Raw genomic sequence first — 12,450 nt, 5'->3', positions numbered from 1 at the left:
CTCATCAGATTAACCTAATTAATACCAATGAGTCAGTTCAGAATAGTGCCGCCAGGTTCATCTCATCTGTCTACTCCTATCATACCAGCATCTCAGTTCTGAAATCACGATTGCAGTTGCCTACGCTAGTCACCCGTCGGAACGCAGCACGTCTCTGCTTATTTCATAAGTTCTTTCACAACTTTCCAGAAGCCAACCGATTAATTCCACGTGTGCATCGCATTTCCCGCAATAACCACCCGAACGCTGTTTACCCTGAACTTGCACATACCACCACATTCCAGCAATCATTTTTCTTAAAAACTGCCCGTGACTGGAATAACCTCTCCGCCGAAGTGGCCACCATCATGAATCATCGACTGTTCAAGACCACTATCGAGGAAGCCTATTCATCAACATAATTTTTGTCCATTTTTCATTAATGTATAATATTTTTTGCCGTGTTATCCCCACCCCTCATGTAATGTCCCGAAAGGGACCTTTGAGGAAAAAATAAATAAAATAAATAAAAATAAGGAATAGGGAGCGAGTATTTGTGTTTTCCAAAACATGTGGCAACCGTATTATATTACTTCATAGGTGATCCTTAATAGGAATTTAGTCTAATCAAGTTTAATGTCAAATATTTCATTAAAGAACAATCCACACTGCATTTCCCATCATAAAATGGCTTGTGAGTTGGAAGTAGACATTTCTACCTTTTTTATCCTGCCCATTTCTCTGAGCTTTCTTGATAAGTTATCAAAATCTGTATTTTGGGCCTTGCCTAGTAGCTAGGTTTCATATCCTGCAGCTATGTGGCATGCATGATTATAGTTTTTAACTTTTGCCTGGTATTGGCGGGTGCCAGGGGCTCCTGAAGATGGAGCTGGAGAGGTTATTGCAACCTTTACACTCGATGCTGAGCATGATACAGCTGAAGACACCATGGCCCAGCTCAGAGAAAACAGCGACAGCACTACAAGGCGCCGAAAAAGACCTGCGAGCTCGCTTTTGCAGGAGCTGCTCACAATGCGTCAGCAAGACGATGACCGGGTGGCCAAGGCCGCCAGAGAAAGTACCGAGCTGCGAAAGCAGCTCTTGGAACTGCAGAAAGAAAGCAATGAGATTCAAAGAGGAATGCTTGACGTCATGATGTCGTACTTCACACCAAATAAAAATCTGGAATGGAATAATCTGTCCCCTCTGAAATAAGTGATGTGTTACCAACTACGACAGACCGTGCAGCATGGTCAAATGCTTAAGCCGAATCTTTTTTAACTACTACAGTCTAATTTGTCCACATTAATAATGATGCGGTACTCACTTAAATATTTTAAAGTTCAGAATGCTTATCACTATCCTTTCTGAGGAGTGGCAGGGAAGGATGGCGGAGGAGGCAGCCGGCCGGTTGAGGCAGAGAAAGCACACATGAAGCTCCAGTGGGCGGGGCGTCCTCTGTGAAGGCTGGCTTCAAGCGGTCGATTGAAATGGTGTCAGGGCGTCCACGAATGTCGACGATGAAGAACTTCGATGTTCTTTCGAGTACACGGAAGGGGCCGTCGTAGGGGCGCTGAAGCGGCTTGCGAACAGAGTCTCGGGGAACAAAGACGTGCGTGCAAGTCGCGAGATCGGATGGAACAAGTGAAGATCGTCTAGACTAGCGTCAGAGATCTGTAGCCCTCAAATGGCGGCAAAAATAGCGAAGATCGTCGAGTCTGGCCTCAGAGGTGTGTCGCCCTGAGATGGCGGAAAAAATAGCGGAGCTGTGTCACGTAATCGGTAGGGTCGGGACTTGTAGACAAACCGGTAGATTCGAAAAATTCACCAGGAAGACGCAGGGGTGAGCCGGAGACAAGTTCTGCCGGGGTGCAACGAAGATCTTGTTTCAGCGTAGCACGGAGGCTGAGCAGAACCAGCGGTTGGGAGGCACCCCAGTGGGTCGTGTCGAGTTGGGCTTTGAGGGATGTTTTTAGAGAACGATGGAAGCGTTCGATCATGCCGATCATGCTGCTGCTACACATGCAAGGCAGTTCACTGTGAAGCAAGGTGCTTTGCCAGGGCATTTCTCACTGCCACTCCCGAAGGCTCCTCTTGACTGCTTGTGCAGGAAGGCTGTGGTCGTCGTCCATCCTCTAGACGCACTACGTCAAGCCAGTTGGCGTCGCATCTGTCAGTCATTTCCTCACAAATATTGTGGAGTACGCAGCAGCAGCGAACGACTTTGTTCACATTGACAATGTCGCATTCAAGGCCCTTAAGCAGTATTCGAAAACGTGCCTTGAGCCGACCGAAGGCATTTTCTACCACATGCTTGGCACTTGAATGATAAAAGTTGAATGCCTGCGTAGCAGAATCAGTAGTGCCAATATGCGGGTATGGCTTCATGATGTTTTTTTTTCGAGTGGGAAGGCTTGATCAGCCAGCAGCAGAGGTGAAACGTCTACTCCTTCGATGGTTTTGGCTTCCATCTTAAACAATTCACTGCTCAGAATCTTTGGCAGTTTCGATTCCTCAAACACACCTGCGTCATGGATCCTCCCACGAGATCCGCTGTTTGTGTAAAGGAATTTGTACCTGTGGTCAGCAACAAGTAACTAAGCAGCTGCAAGTAACTTAAGTGCGCATGAACTTCAATCTGACGCCGTTTACTAAGCGCAGTCTTTTAACACTGGGTCTAGTCGGCTTCGTAGACATTATAACTACCGCCGGCTCTCCCGCGTTTCCGCTCACGACCCTCGCACTACCTGCGTGGTTTGTGCTAGTTCATTTACGTGCATCGTTGCTTGTGCCCACAGGATTCGAGCAGCAGACGCCATTACCCTGATGCTACGGGATCGCAGCGCCTGCGATGGCTGCGAGCAAACCGGCTTCCGAAAATCGACAGCGTGAAGATGAATTCTGGTTAATGTTTACGATGCAACAGGCTGCCCTTCAGCGCCAGCGTGTTCAGCTTATAGCGCTTCTAGCCGAAATTGAGCGCACGGAGGAAGAGCGACGATGTTCCGAGATGAGGTGCCGCCAGCTCGAAGCCGCTATTGTGCAATTCTGTCCACGCGAGCGGAGGGTGTGGGCGTACCCGAGAGGGAACTCTTGGTACGAGACGACGGTGCCTCACCTTCCAGACAGCGAATTCAGGACGCATTTCCTGGTGAATCGCAGTACTTTTAGGTACATTGTGACCGCATGCGAGTGCATGAGAAGACAAGACACAAACATGCGAAAGGCTGTACCGCTGCACAAACGTGTTGCAATCGGCCTTTACCGTCTTGCCACGTCGGGCGAAGACAGAAGCGTCAGCAACGCTTTCGGCGTGGGCAGGTCCACAGTAAATGAAATTTTCTGGGAATTCTGCCATGCTGTTGTGCTGCTATTGGAACCGAAGTTTGTGATGTTCCTGAGAGCTCACGAGTTGGCAGAGCACATGTGCCAGATTGCTGCAGTGACTGGATTTCCGCAAGGCGTAGGCGCCCTAGATGGATGCCACATCGAGGTGTGCCCACCTAAAGAAAACGCGGTCGACTACTTCAACTACAAAGGATGGTATAGTGTCATTCTTTTGGCAGTGGCCGATCACAAGTACAGATTGCTGTACGTCAATGCTGGTGCGCCAGGTAGGAATCACGATGCTGGTGTATTTCAAGTCTCAAGGCTCCCGAAACTGTTGAGCATCGAGCTGTTCAGCAGAGAAGTAAAAATTCTTGATGGCGTGCCAGTTGGGCCTGTCCTGCTCGCCGACCAAGCGTTTCCTCTCCAGACACACATGATGAAGCCTTACTCGCGACCGGGTGCACTAGGATCTCCGACACAGTAATTTAACTGTCACCTTTCATCTGCAAGGCGCGTTGTGGAAAATGTGTTCGGAAGATTGAAGGCCCGGCTCCGCATGCTGTTGAAGGGACTAGAGTGCGACATACACAACGTGACCACTGCCATTCGTGCTGCCTGCGTACTGCACAATATATGTGAGCATATGTCCGATCGCTGTGATGTGGCCTGGCTCGATGCAGCTCGGGCTGAAGAGCAGCAGCGCCCTCAGCCAGTATGCACCAGCAGCCGTTGTGATGCACCAGGAGTGGCAGTTCATGATGCCTTAGCAAAACACATTGCTTAAAATGAAATATGCCATCAGTGTGGTGTGTTGCGATAGAAGACTGGATTTGATGCATGAAATTAATGTGCATTACGCTCAGTGGTGCACTGTTGCACAAAACAAGCATGACACATCACAAGATGGTGATAATGTGCAAATTTGTTTTTATTTCATTTTTTCTGCCAAGAAATCCCCCATCATCTCAACCATTTTGCTTTGAATGCTGTTGGACTCTTGCAGGAGCTCCACAACTTTCTTTTGTAGTTTTCTACTTTTTTTGGCTGCCTTTGATGCTCTGTTTGCCTGCTCACTATGAAAGTGTAGCAGCTGCTGCACTGCAGATGATGACTGCCTCTTTCTCGTCTTGCCTGCACCTGTGATGGCGGGCCGGGCACTGGCTGGGGAAACGCTACTTGGCCCAGGGTCAGCAGTGCTGCTCATTTCACTAGTGCTTACGTCAGGAGCAATAGTATTTAAACTGCTGGTCTCCTCATTTCCAGTTACGTCATCATTTTCATTAAATGCGACTCTTTCTCCCCATGACAGGAGCTCCGCATCTTCGGGCATTTCAGCCACCACTGGCACCTGAACAAGACAACCACATAACATATAGCATTGTTCCTAGGATACAATTCTTGCTATGCTGTGCAATATTTACTGGAGGCAAGAATCATCACTTTATAGTTCTCTCTTGCATCCATAACTGGTGTTGAGCGTACAAACTCACTGCATTACAAATGAGAAAAATATTGACACTGCACGTGAGCACAAAATGCTTGTGCAGAATGAGTGTGTTAATTGCCTTCTTAAGTTCCCACCACATGTAATAAAGAATTGCCACTGAAATCTAGTGCCTGCATTCCTGTTATGTTATGCTCAACAATACGTATGCTGTACCCTGTAATGGCTTTGGCCGGCCAATAGTGTTGAAAATAATATAAAATTTCCTGGAAGCACCGAGGCCGATGCAGCGGCTAAGCAAAAACATTGATACTGTCGCATCCGGCCTTCCATTCTTGAGGTGTGAATTGCCCTGCTTTTTGAAACCATTGCATACTAATATGGGTTCAAAAGATCTAGTTCCAGCCGAATTACAGACTTTCTCATTTAAATTTTATTGACCCTCTGCCACGCTTCGCCATTCCAGCGACTACTCTCATTCATCGTTTGCGGTGGGGAACAGCATACACGAAGCACTCTACATAGGATTGGTTGTACGGAGAGCCCACAATGTGCATATCGTGATGACAATAAGAATGCTCAGAACATAACTTTAAAGGAATTCTGACAGCCCTGGATAAGAGGCCTTTCAGTCTACAGATTGATGACTTAAGGCAGGCAAAAGCTGCGTGTAACGCGCTTCGTCGACATAACTTGTCCTTTTTTTTAAGTATACTATGCCTTGTGCCTGTCAATGATTGAAAAGCACAAGGGCATTTGCAGGCATGATGATGTCTCTCCCACAGCAAACATTCTCTCTCCACTATCCACAAGTACATATTTATGCCCATTTTCCTGACAGCTGTAAAATATAGGTTTCTGTATAGTAAAAGCTGCATGCAATAGGTTAATGGAAAGGAATGTCAAGAGTAGTTTGGCACTCATTAAGCATAAAACGAAAAATATTCCTTCACTTGCACTTTCGTACTGCATTTCAGTTCTGTTCTGCAGTGAAAACAAGAAATGCATAGCTGGATCAGCAGTGTTTCCTTTACGTTGTTGTACATGTTAACACAACAAAAATACATGGACCAAAATGGGTTCCGAGCCTTTCCACCCTCGATATCCATGCAAATGAGTTTCCATATTACCAGGCTCCAAATACATTGAAGACGTTTGGTACCCAATAAAACCTTATATCTCAAGTTGTTCATATTAGTGTCTATCATATTAATGGGACACGACAGTGTCTTATATTCCAGCTCCGGCCGATCTCTTGCGTTACCAGGCAAATAACTTTCGTAGTTGGCAAGGCACGCAAAACACGATTAGAATAAATTTTCTTCCGCATTGTACCTGTTTGCCATCTCGTGCACATCAAGCCATGTATTTACACATGCCGATTTCAAGAATAAACGTAGCTTAAAGTCTACGCTGTGTGTATGTCCTGTCTGCGTCAGTCTTTCTCACTGTTTAAAGAAGCATAAGCCATCAACTAGCCCGCACGTCTACCCTTGTCAACGACTATATGTTTACAATAAGAACTCGCTGACATTAACATGTAAACAGCTATTAAATTCTTAAACCCACAATATAGTATTGTAATCTGCATTTGTTACAACAGCGTGCAAAATGACCCTTTAGCGTGCTATTTGAGGAAATGTAAATCACAGCCTACCTCCACATTTTCTTCAATTAACATTTCATCATTCATTGGGAGCGACCCCAGAAACCGGTGGAGGTGCCAGGAGTACGGCCAGTCTTGTCCGCCTGAGCCGGTGGTGGTGCCGGTGCGCTTGAGCTTCCTGGAATAACAATTAGCACTACTGCACATATGATGCAAGTAAAAAAAATCCGAAACTACATTTCACTGAAAAAGAAAACGTTCAGTGAATGAGTGTACCTGCCGTATAAAATCAAACCAATGCACAGCTGGCATGTGGAATTTCAGTGATATTGTGAACGTAGCGAAAAGATGCGACTATGACAGTGGCAATGACAGCGCACTGTTGGTGACGCAACAGCAGCGTAATTACATTAGCACTGCAGGTGTCAAGTTGGAACTGGTACACACCAGTCTTGTGTCTCGAACGAAAAGAAACACGGATCGCTTATTCTCGTGCATCAAGCGGAGCCTAGGCCTCACGTTTTTCTTTTGTTGTTGTTGTGGTGAACCACACAAAGCTCGCACTAAGCTACAGCACCCTCACGGCTGCATGCCGCTACGCAGCGTTCAAACCAGCACTCGAAAGCAGCATGCATAGAGATTACAACTTTACTTACCGATACTTCTGCCGGCTAGCCAACGCCCCACAGATACCCGATCGGTAGGGATAACTCAAATCTGGCCGCCGCTGCCCATCCGTCGTTTTCATTGCTCCCCTCCTTGACAAGATTACCATTTTTCAAGGTCTTCCCACGAGATGCGCGTCGCGTTTGGTGTCGGTCAAGCCGAGGGGACTTCCGGCGCAAAACAGTGCGAGGACCAAAGCGCGCGGCCATCGCTGTCAGGGGCGCTTGATCCCAAGACGGACGCTCCTTTTTAGCGCGCTCCGCCGCCGGCCGTCATCGAGGGGGAGGTTCAAAGGGCGGGCTGCCCCGGGGAGGCACCGAGACCGGGCAACTGGTCCTAATAACCCCGCGGATCATCCGATCCCTTACAGAATAGTTAACTTTTAACTATTACTTTTAGGCTCCTTAATTGTTGACAGGCGTGTAGCCCACCGTATGTAACATCCATATCGGTATTTAAAAGTTCCAAGACGCGGTTACCCATGGAGCTGTAGCCCAAACAAATTGTTGCTACATCGCGCAAAAATAGATGCGCTATCGAGAAGCTTGCAGGCAAAGCGACCTCTCCGGGGCACGTAACTCGTCGAAATAGCCAAAATTTGAGGGGCCACAGCACCGAGGGCAACCGCGTTTATGAGATTAAAAAAAAATATATGGATATTACTTGCCATGGACTACACGCCTCTCAATAATTAAGGCTCTTAACAGTAATAGTTAAAAAGTTAGCTATTCAATATTAGTTAACCAGGCTTCTGTTAGCAAGTTTTAGCTGTATTCTGATGTACTATGCGCCGACCATGCTACTCTGAAAAGAGCGCTCTTCTAACTCAAAAAGCTATTTTTAAAAATTGTGTAAAGCCTTAGGTGAAACATACTGTATGGCGTATTGGCCTTGCCCTTTCTATGCATTGTACGAGCACGAACAGGTTATCAAGGTATGCTTCAAGTGGTTGTGGAAAAATTGTACAGCACTCCTAAAAGGAGGTATTGAACAGCCAGGGCCTGAATCTTTAATATCATTACTTGTATTATGTCACAATATCGTGGGCGGCTGTGGTGTTGGGTGGCGCCGAAGTTACAATTAATCGGGCCAACCTGCCCACCGCTGCACTCTCCGTAAGTTCGGAGAGGGAGGAGCGACAAACTTCTCCAACCCGCGTACGAAAGATTGTGATTCGACGGCTGACCGGTGATAGGGGCCACGCCTGATTAGTCGTTGACCGGAGGCATTAGGCGTAGGCAAGTTCCGTAGCGAATTAATTTAATTAGGCAAACAACAACCAAGTATTACAATATGCCCGACAAGGTAGCGCCGTAAACTGACGCGACGCAAATAACACAAGCACCAATGAAACACGTTAACACAACAATTAACACAAAGAAAGAAACATCAGGGCGGTTGCTATACAAAAATGTTACGAGACGGAAATCCAGTACAAAGGATTACAACGAGAAACACAGAAAGCAAAAATACAAAGATAAAAGAGTTGAAGTGAGTGGTGAGAAACGATGGCTTAGCTGCGGAGTGGCAAGGTCTGGTCGCAGGGAGCGTCGGGCTGCGGTTGCTCGTAGCGGGGCTGATGGGGGCTTGCGGATACGGGCGAACTTAGGCCTCGCGTCTTCGGGACCACCGTCGCCGCGCTCTACGCGTCAGATCTCCGCCTAGGCTCCTTGCCGACCACTTCCCTGGCTGACCTCACTCACGACCGCACGCACCGAAATCTCTAGACCAACTGCCAGCGCGCGGCGTTCCCGTCGCCCCCTTCGCATGGCAAAGAATGAAAAAAAACAGCACAGGGAAAAAAAGACTCTTCAGGAGCCATGCACAGAGGAATGCAGCTCCCAAGAAGAAAAAAAAGAACACATGAAGGAATGTCGAAAGAATTCGGCACAGTGCCTTAATCCAACGAGGAGTAATTGGGGGCCGCGAACAGTGCCGGGGCATTCAATCCGCTTCTGCTGTTCCCAACACGTGCAAGCGCTTGCCACCTGTATGGCAACAATGCTAGGAGGCGGGGGGGAGTAGTTTTGAGTTACCCCTCCAGCGCTATGGTGAGAATGCCGTTCCCCTGCGGGGGAGGGGGAAAAAGTCGTCGACGCCGCTCCGCGACATGTTTTTGGGAAGCAAAGGTCAAAGCTGGACAGGGCAGGCATGAACTTTGTGACACAACCCCCACGAAAAGAATGATATTCTCAATAACATTCACAAGCAAAACACGAATTTCGTGCATGCACACACGCTCGGTAGACAAGCCACCTCAGATGAAAGACGCGCACATCACTGTCACCAGCCCGCACCACCTCGTCGTATCACCAGTTTTCCACGAAGGCTCGCAGGATAGCGCACCGACACACGCCTCACGCACTGCCACACCTCACGCAGTCACGTCCCAGTTAGTCAAAACAGTTCGACACTGCACATTCGGCCGTAACAGTCCAACACTGAAACACGACCACACGCAAACATCTTGCGCTGCATAACAATTCAAAACACTACCAACAATGCACAAAACAATAAAAAGAAATTTCTAGCTAAGGGTGAAACTGGGCCGTCGCAACGCGTTTAGTTCACCCCATGGCTATTCACACCCGGCTGAGGTAGTCTGCGCCGACGTTATCTTTTCCCTTAATGCTCTCGACCCCGAAGTCGTACTCCTGTAGGAGCAGCGCCCAGCGAAGCAGCGGTGAATTCATAAACTGAACCTCGTTCAGATATTTCAGTGGCTGATGATCTGTCTGGACGGTGAATTGTTTGCCGTAGAGGTAGAAATTGAAGCGCTTGATAGCCCATACAATGGCCAAGCACTCCTCAACTGCTGCGTACGCCTTCTCTCTGGGAAGTAGCTTGCGACTCGCGTACGCGACGGGATGCAGAAGTCCGTCCTTTTCCTCCAACAGTACTGCCCCAACCCCTTGATCTGAGGCGTCGGTACGGAGTACAAATGGCTCGCTGAAATCCGCTACCTGTAGGATAGGGGCCTCTGAGAGTAGTTGTTTCAGGCTGTTAAAGGCTTGTTCTTCGTTATCCCCCCACCTAACGCTGTTTGGTGCGAGTTTTTTGGTCAGGTCTGTCAGAGGTGCGGCAATAGTTGCGTAACTCGGGATGAATTCACGATAGTATCCCGCTAGGCTCAAATAAGCTCGTACTTAGCGTTTGGTTATCGGTCGTGGGGCTTGGAGGATCCTGTGCAGTGTTGATTCCATCAGGCCAAGGGTCCCCTTTCCAATCGTGTGACCGAGAAAACACGGTTGATCGATGCCGAGTTCGCATTTCTTCGGGTGTATGGTCATCCCGGCTTCCCGGATTCGCGTGAGAACCTGCTTCAGTGCCTTGGCATGGTCCTCCCACGACTCGGTCGCTACGAGCACGTCGTCGTAGTAATGATAGACGTTGTCTATCCCGTCTAGGAGCTTCCTCATCAGTTTAGCAAAGACGGCTGGGGCGGTCTTGATGCCGAAAGGCATGTTCCTGAATTGGTAAAGGCCACTGGGAGCCGAAAACGCCGTCTTTTCCCTTGAGTGATCGTCCAGGGGGACCTGCCAATAGCCCATCGCGAGGTCCATCTTAGAGAACTTTTTGCCTCCCACCTCCGCGATGAGGCAGTCGGCGCGGGGGATCGGTTCGGCGTCGGTGACCAGTACCTCATTTAATCTCCTGAAATCTACGCAAAATCGGTTCGAACCGTCGGGCTTCTTTATCAGGACTGTTGGGGCATTATACGGTGAGCGTGACTTCTCGATCACGCCCATCCGCAGCATCGCGGCAACCTCCCTCTCAACTTCCTGACGCACTGCGAAGGGAAGCGGGTACTGCTTGACCTGGATGGGCTTGTACAATAATGGTAGTGGTCAAGTTGCACACGGCCCACGTGGTGTATCCGGGCCCATCGGAAAACAGCTCCTTATGTCGAGAAATGAGGAACCGCAGCTCCTGTGCCTGTGGTGGGGTCAGTTTCTTGGACGCCGCGACATCGCGGTGGTCGGCTTGTTCCCCGAGAGGCCACACCAGCGCCCCATCTTCTATATTGGAGGCTACCGCTGCAACCACCGGCACGTGAGAGTCGGTTTCAGGGACCCGGCTGAAGTATTTCTTCAGCATATTGACATGGAATGTTTTTGGGTTGCCCTCAACATCTACCACGTAGTCGACTTCTCCCTTATTCCCTTTAGCCACATAGGGGCCCTTCCATTTCATCGTGAGCTTATTGTGCTCAGTGGGGAGCAGTAAGAGCACCTGGTCTCCAACTTGTAATGCCCTCGATTTAGACCCGCGGTCGTAATACCGCTTGTATCGCTCACCTGCCTCTTCTAGAGCCTCATGTGCCATCTGACAGGTCGTTTCGAGCCTCTCTCGCAGGTCAACCACATACTGGTAGGCCGTCTTGGTCTCTTCCACTTTGTCCCCCGTCCACAATTCCTTCAGTATAGTGAGGGGGCCTCGCACGTTCCGCCCGTACAAAAGCCCGAACGGGGAGAACCCAGTGCTTGCTTGGGGACCTCCCTGTAGGCGAACAAAAGCGGCTTGATAAACCGATCCCACTCCTTGGGCTGTTCTGTGCACATGCGGCGGAGCATCTTCTTGAGCGTCCCGTTGAGCCTTACCACGAGGCCGTTGGCCATCGGGTGGTAGGGCGAGGTGGTCTGCAGGCGAAGAGACAGCAGACGGCCTACTTCTGCCATGAATTCCGAGGTGAAATTTGACCCTCGGTCGCTCAACATCTCCCCCGGAACACCCACTCGGGCGAAAATTTGTAAGAGAGCCTCGGCCACCCGCTCGGTCTCGATGCTGGGCAGGGCGACGGCCTCTGGGAACCGGGTCGCATAGTCGACTAGCGTCATGATGTAGCGATTCCCCTTCCGAGTTGTGGGCTTGAGGGGCCCAATAATATCGACAGCCACCCGGCGAAACGGTGTGTCAACCAGAGGCATTTTCTCAAGGGGCACCTTTCTGACTGATCGCCGTGGGGCTGTCTTCTGGCAGCTGTCGCATGACGCCACAAACCGACTAGCGTCACCATGCACGCCGGGCCAGAAGAAATCAGCCAGAATGTGGTCACAAGTCTTTTTGTGCCCCCAATGACCTGCCAATAGTCCGCAGTGCGCGAGGCGGAGAACCTTGTTTCGGTGCTGAAAGGGGACAACCAGCTGTAAAGTACCCGAGCCTGACTCTGATAGGAACTGGCGATAGAGCATGTCATCTCTTAGCAGAAAGGTGTACGAGCCCCTCCATTGCACCGGACTTTTCCCTCTTCCCTCTGCATCTGAAAACAACGCCGGAGGGTCTCGTCCGCTTGTTGGTCTCGGCTAATCTGCGTCGGGGTGACTTCTGCCATCGCGGTTGGTACTCGTATCTTGCGGAACGTCTCCGACGATTGCTGCCTGGACTGTTGACGGGTGGTCACGGCCGCCGCGGCTGCGGGCTCGTC

The 12,450-nt window shown here is 49.5% G+C and overlaps 1 protein-coding gene across 1 annotated transcript; it reads right to left on the bottom strand.

Moving 5' to 3' along the window:
* Positions 1-10,799: 10,799 nt before the first annotated feature.
* On the bottom strand, positions 10,800-11,953 carry LOC144124461 (uncharacterized). Its single transcript, XM_077657140.1, has 2 exons — positions 11,627-11,953; positions 10,800-11,525 (listed from the first exon to the last, which is right to left on the bottom strand). The coding sequence occupies exons 1-2, from the start codon at positions 11,951-11,953 to the stop codon at positions 10,800-10,802; spliced, it is 1,053 nt and encodes a 350-aa protein (XP_077513266.1).
* Between the last annotated feature and the right edge of the window lie 497 nt (positions 11,954-12,450).

Source organism: Amblyomma americanum, chromosome 1 (genome assembly GCF_052857255.1).
Source record: "Amblyomma americanum isolate KBUSLIRL-KWMA chromosome 1, ASM5285725v1, whole genome shotgun sequence".
In the NCBI taxonomy this organism is placed as follows: Eukaryota; Metazoa; Arthropoda; class Arachnida; order Ixodida; family Ixodidae; genus Amblyomma; species Amblyomma americanum.
Note: the sequence above shows the minus strand (reverse complement) of the source record. Positions and strands in the feature narration are given on the sequence as shown.

Bases quoted from the DNA above. Each gene is read 5' to 3' on its own strand.
- LOC144124461 (XM_077657140.1), bottom strand. From the start codon at position 11,953: ATGCCTCTGGTTGACACACCGTTTCGCCGGGTGGCTGTCGATATTATT. The intron at 11,526-11,626 runs GTAAGGCTCAAC...GTTCGCCTACAG, and splicing joins CGATGGCCAACGGCCTCGTG to GGAGGTCCCCAAGCAAGCAC.